The 6,346-nt window shown below is 45.8% G+C and overlaps 1 protein-coding gene across 1 annotated transcript; it reads left to right on the forward strand.

Moving 5' to 3' along the window:
* The first annotated feature begins 325 nt into the window (after window positions 1-325).
* LOC109797545 (S-adenosyl-L-methionine-dependent methyltransferases superfamily protein) lies at window positions 326-1,456 on the forward strand. The gene has a single exon (XM_020357609.3). The coding sequence runs from the start codon at window positions 380-382 to the stop codon at window positions 1,304-1,306; it is 927 nt and encodes a 308-aa protein (XP_020213198.1). The 5' UTR covers window positions 326-379; the 3' UTR covers window positions 1,307-1,456.
* The last annotated feature ends 4,890 nt before the right edge of the window (window positions 1,457-6,346 follow it).

A 6,346-nucleotide genomic window follows, 5' to 3' on the forward strand; every position in this document is an offset into this window, starting at 1 on the left:
TATTTTATGTATAATTAGAAGATTTAACTTTTTCCCATTGAATAGATCCATTATAAAGATAAAGACAAAAAAGTTATTAAATAGGTGAAATAAAAGTGACGCAACACAAAATTATTTTATTAAGAAAATGAAAAATATTAATAAAAAAAGATAATTAATATTAGATTGAAAAAATAATATTGACATTTATGTTGAGGCTTATTTTTTAAAACAGAATTTATTATGAGATTAAAAAAAAAATTACATTATTGTTTATTTTACAATAACGACAATAAAAATAAAATATAAAATTTCAAACATCTAGTCTTAACTCCTACTACTGGCTTGAAGGAGAAGATATAAAAGGTTGGAAATTTGCAGGTGGAATCCATTGGGTGGGATGTGGACGAAAGTGTGTTGGGCGCAAATCCAAACGCCAATGTTCCTTGGCAATTCAATTCCACCACCACGTCCACCAACCAGAATCTCCCTCTCACCAAAATGTGAGCAACAAAAAACCCAAGACGACGGCATCCCCGCGGAGGACGTGAAAATCCTTGCCAAGTTCAAGTCGCGGCACAACCACATCCGCGTCCTCGAAGTCTCGAGGAAAGCCGACCACCCCTTCCGTGGCTCCCGCCTCCTCCTTCTCGACGCCCCCGGCAACATCCACAGCATCTCCTTCCTCTTCAAAACCCTCACCAACACCTACTTCGACGTCTTCGCCACGCTCCCTCCCCTCCTCCCCCCCGGCCCCCTCGCCCTCCTCGGCTTCGGCGCCGGCACCGCCGCCCGCATCCTCCTCGACCTCCACCCCGCCGCCGTCCTCCACGCCTGGGAGCTCGACCCCGCCGTCCTCCAGGTCGCCCGCGAGTATTTCAACCTCGCCCGGCTCGAGCGGGACCATAAGGAGCGGCTCTTCATCTACGTCGGGAACGCGCTGGACGCCAGTGTCCCCAACGGGTTCTCGGGAATCGTGGTGGACTTGTTCTCCAAGGGGAGCCTCATTCCCGAGCTTCAGGACCCCGCCACGTGGCAGAAGCTCCGGGGGAGACTGAAGAAGGCTGGGAGGATCATGGTGAACGTGGGAGGGAGCTGCGTGGAGGCCGAGAATAGGATGAGAGATGGGAAGGTTGTTATGCACCAGACTCTGAGGGCCATGCGAGAGGTTTTCGGGGAGAGCCTTTTTGTTATGAGCCTTGGGAATCGCAAGGACGATAGCTCGCTTGCTCTTACTGGGGACTTGCCTCCTCTTCAGGACTGGAAGAATCGACTTCCCGGTCCATTGAAATCTTACCCCGACCTATGGATGCCCTACTCTCATTAGTGCCTATCAACTGTTTGTGTTTATTCCTGTCTCAACTCTTCACTTTTCCTTCTTCCTTCTTTTTCTAGCAACTAAATCACATTTTTGTGCACATAATGATGGATGCAAAAATATATTCTAAGCTGTATGAGTAAAGATAGTTTTTTTAAAGGTTTGTTTGGGTCAAACTAAGCAACGAATAGTGGCTTTGAGAAAAGAGTCAGCACTTAGGAGTGCTTTACAATGCGTTTATTTCTAGTTTTTAGTTGGTGGAATCTAAAACCAACGGGCGCTGAATAGGGATAATTGCAAAATCTGTTTGAGCCCTGGCTACATTATATGCGGATTTTATATTGGGAGCACAAACATGGATTATTGCTGTAACTAACTAACTACATCTGTGGCTATTGTATTCATCCGTAAAGTGAGTTGAGCGTCGAAATTCCAAGCTCCAAAGTCAACATAGGAAGACAGAAATTGCAGGACAAGTTTCCCGATAACCAGCACGAGGTTTCCATTTAAAATGTAGAGCAGTATCACGCAAGTGAATGTGAGTTGTCAGAATTATATTAAAGACCTGTTGAAACCATATAAATATATGACATCCAATGGATTAAAAACTTAAAATAGGATCACGATCCTCTGCAGTTTTCTTTAAACTGCATGGATTTCATAGCGTGTTTGTATTAGCGTTAGAAACGTGAAAAATCACGTTTGATAGGAAGCAATAAACAATAGCTTCTGCGTAAAATTATGTTGGACGTGGATAGAGAATGTGTACAAACGTATTTCCAAACACACTATCAATAATTCAAATAAAATCACTGCTGGAAGATTAAACTGCAAGCCCTGTAGTTATTTTTTTTCAACCAGAGAGGAATTCCCTTAAAATATGTGTTGTGTTGGGAGATGGAAAGCTCATGCCAACTAGTTTAATAAAGTCTCGAATTTGACTTTCATGAATAAAAAAAAATATTTTAAAAGAGAAAATTTTATTAAAAATGATCAATTAAATTATTCATCAAGAATTAATTATAAATAAAATCCTTATATATTTTGTATAAATAATATGGTTAAAAAAAATTACTGTTGCAAGGTGTACTAACCGTACTTCGCACCCGGGCTCCCAGCCCGGGTTAGCGATAAGGCGACCTCGGACACGTGTTGCGCGACGTCAGCCCGGTCTTAACTCCAAGCCCGGATTAGCAATGCAAGAGGGCGACCCCGGACACGCGTTGCGTGACGTCAGCCCGACACCTGAACGAATCACACCTGATTCCTAGGATCTCGCCCCAGATCAGATCCGCCCGTCAATTATATCATATCATATCACATTACGATCATGATATATCTTATCTCAAGATGTTATCATATCTTACCTCAAGATCTTATCATATCTTATCTCAAGATCTTATCATATCTTATCTCAGGCCCAAGGCCCAAAGAAACCCTAATTCACACTAAGGTACGTGCATTACTTATACGAGATTCATACTCCCACAAACACTAACTTTGGCATCGGAGTCTCTTTTGCAGGTACCAACCCCATCTCGGAACACCCAGCGTACCAGCGAATGAGGCTCACTGATCTTACTGGACGGACCACCTCTATGGCCAAATTCCGGTAAGAACATTTGGCGCCCACCGTGGGGCCGATCAAGACAGCTCTTATCGGCCACCTTCATGGTCTTCACCAGAAGCCATAGTAGACGCGCGACAGATGACGCAAATCACTCAACTACCATGGACAGTGACGCTGCAACCTTGAGAAGGTTAATCGACCAAGTCGAACAGATGCGGAAAAAAACACGCTGCCGACCTACAAAGCATGCGTGCCAAGCACGAAACTGATCTAGCGGCAATACGTACCACTAATGAAGCCGACCTAGCAGCACTACGCGCCGGGAACGAGCGCATTCGCACCCAACTCCCTCGGCATCCCTCAGATCAACCCCCTCCGCATAGTAACCTGAATGAGGACGAAGGGCACTCGGTTTCACAACCGCCAACAGCGGCTAGGGCACCGACTCCCAAGCCTCCCACACATCGGTCTCACGCGCCGACGAACAGGTCGACGCACAACGTCAGCAACGCCCCCACGGGGAATCAGACGACCTTCCGCCGCCATCCTTTCGTGGACGGTATCATGGAGACACCTCTCCCCTTTGGATGGAAGCCTTTCCACCTCGACCGCTACGACGGCACAACCGACCCGGACGAGCATATCGATCTATACACCACCCAGGTAAACCTCTATACTAATGAGGATGCTATACTGTGCAGGGTTTTTCCAACCTCGCTCAAGGGGGCTGCACTCAACTAGTATACCCAGCTACCCGCCGAGTCAATTGACAGCTTCGGCACCCTGGTCAGACGGTTCACAACGCAGTATGCGACAAGTCGGCCTCATCACATGACGCCAGCTGCTCTGGCCAGCCTTAGACAGAGCGATGACGAACCACTACAGACGTTCATGGAACGCTTCGTCAGCATCTCGGTGAAAATTTGAAATTTGAATCCCGAGGTCGCCCTACACGCCATGCTCATGGCACTCAAGCCCGGACCGTTTGTCGACAGCCTATGTCGCGAAGCTCCTCGCGACATGGACGAGCTATGCGCTCGTGCTGCTGGATACATCTAGATGGAAGAACACTCCGCCTTCCGCGACCAGGTTCGCGGAAAACCACAAGGAAAGCAAGACCAAGGTCAGGCCACAAACACTTAAAGTTGGCGACCTTGTTAATTTGGTGGGGTGAGAGAGGCAAGAATAGATCCCTCCAAAGGGAAATTCGGAACTTGGAATGTCACCCACCTCAATTTTTATTTCTCTTAACTTGTAAATTCAGGTGATGTACTCTTTTTCCTCCTCAGCCTCTTTTCCCACTAAAGAAAAGGTTTCTTGGCCAAGGAAGGTTTTAACAAGGCACACCTCAGAAATAATCAGCAAAGCAACTCCATTCCCATACATTTTCGGTATTAGCACATTAAACGTGACGACTAACCAAGGTCGAGTTCAAACCTTAATAAAAATAATTTTACTCAAATTTGAGGTCGAGTACGAACCTCAAACACACAAAATCCGAGGTCGAGAACGAACCTTGTTAAAATTCTGAGGTCGAGTACGAACCTTAAACATTCTTACCCGAGGTCGAGAACGAACCTCGTTAAAATAATGAGGTCGAGTACGAACCTTAAACATTCTTACCCGAGGTCAAGTCCGAACCTCGTTAAAATTATGAGGTCGAGTACGAACCTTAAACATTCCTACCCGAGGTCGAGAATGAACCTCGTTAAAATCCCGAGGTCGAGTACGAACCTTAAACATTCTTACCCGAGGTCGAGAACGAACCTCGTTAAAATTATGAGGTCGAGTACGAACCTTAAACATTCTTACCCGAGGTCGAGAACGAACCTCGTTAAAATTATGAGGTCGAGTACGAACCTTAAACATTCTTACCCGAGGTCGAGAACGAACCTCGTTAAAATTATGAGGTCGAGTACGAACCTTAAACATTCTTACCCGAGGTCAAGTCCGAACCTCGTTAAAATTATGAGGTCGAGTACGAACCTTAAACATTCCTACCCGAGGTCGAGAATGAACCTCGTTAAAATCCCGAGGTCGAGTACGAACCTTAAACATTCTTACCCGAGGTCGAGAACGAACCTCGTTAAAATTATGAGGTCGAGTACGAACCTTAAACATTCTTACCCGAGGTCGAGAACGAACCTCGTTAAAATTATGAGGTCGAGTACGAACCTTAAACAAATCAATTTGCCTAAATCCGAGGTCGAACTTGAACCTCGACACTTTCGTTAAAGGTCGAGTTCGAACCTTAATTACATAATCTATCTCAAATTTTAGGTGCAGTCCGAACCTCGACATTCCAAGGTCGAATGCGAACCTTGACACTTTCGTTAAAGGTCGAGTCCGAACCTTAACCAAATCAATTTGCCTAAATCCGAGGTCGAACTTGAACCTCGACACTTTCGTTAAAGGTCGAGTTCAAACCTTAAGTAAATAATCTATTTCAAATTTTAGGTCGAATCAGAACCTTCATTCATCTCAAATCGAGGTCGAGTACGAACCTCGAACACGTTCATCCGAGGTCGAATTCGAACCTCGATGCTTTCGCTCAAGGTCGAGTCCAAACCTCAGTCAAATCAATTCATTCAAACGTGAGGTCGAGTACGAACCTCAACACGAAAATTTAAGGTCGAGTACGAACCTCCAAAACGTCAATCCGAGGTCGAGTACAAACCTCGACGCCCTCGTTAAAGGTCGAATCAGAACCTTCACTTATCTCAAATCGAGGTCGAGTACGAACCTTGAACACGTTCATCCGAGGTCAAATTCGAACCTCGATACTTTCGCTCAAGGTCGAGTCCAAACCTCAGTCAAATCACGCTGCTCAAAGTTCCAGGCCGAATACAAGCCGAAACCGAGGTTGCGCAGGAACCTCGGCACTCTCGTGAAAGGTCGAGTTCGAACCTTGACAAAATCGCCTATCTCAAAATCTGAAGGTCGAATCCGAACCTCGTTCGAACATGAACTTCGACGCTCTCACCTAAGGTCGAGTTCGAACCTTAGTTGAATCGTTTACTCAAATTCGAGGTCGAGTACGAACCCCGACGCCTTCGTAAAGGTCGAATCCAAAAGTTAACCAAATCAATCCACTCAAACCCGAAGATGAATACAAACCAAAACCAAGGTCAAATACGGACCTCGGACTTCTCACATAAGGTTGAGTACGAACCTCGACACGTTTATTTGAGGTCGAGTACGAACCTCCACGCGTTCATTTGAGGTCGAGTACGAACCTCAACACGTTTATTTGAGGACAGGACGGTAAAATCATCTTCGTCAAAGCTAATCAAAAGACGGTTCGGCAGTGCTACGCCGAAAGCCTAAAGGTCTCCTCGTCCAGCAAGCAAGGCAAGGGGGATCCCCCCACCGCAACTCGCACCACCCGCAGGGAAGTCACTGATCTCGGCCTAAGGACCGACCTCCATAGTCTCTCTTAAATTTCATTCCAGTCAATTTTGTATGAATAAGTCGTGCAC

This window comes from Cajanus cajan, chromosome 5 (assembly GCF_000230855.2).
Source record: "Cajanus cajan strain Asha chromosome 5, NIPB_CcT2T_4, whole genome shotgun sequence".
NCBI classification, from domain to species: Eukaryota; Viridiplantae; Streptophyta; class Magnoliopsida; order Fabales; family Fabaceae; genus Cajanus; species Cajanus cajan.

Bases quoted from the DNA above. Each gene is read 5' to 3' on its own strand.
- LOC109797545 (XM_020357609.3), top strand. From the start codon at position 380: ATGTGGACGAAAGTGTGTTGGGCGCAAATCCAAACGCCAATGTTCCTT.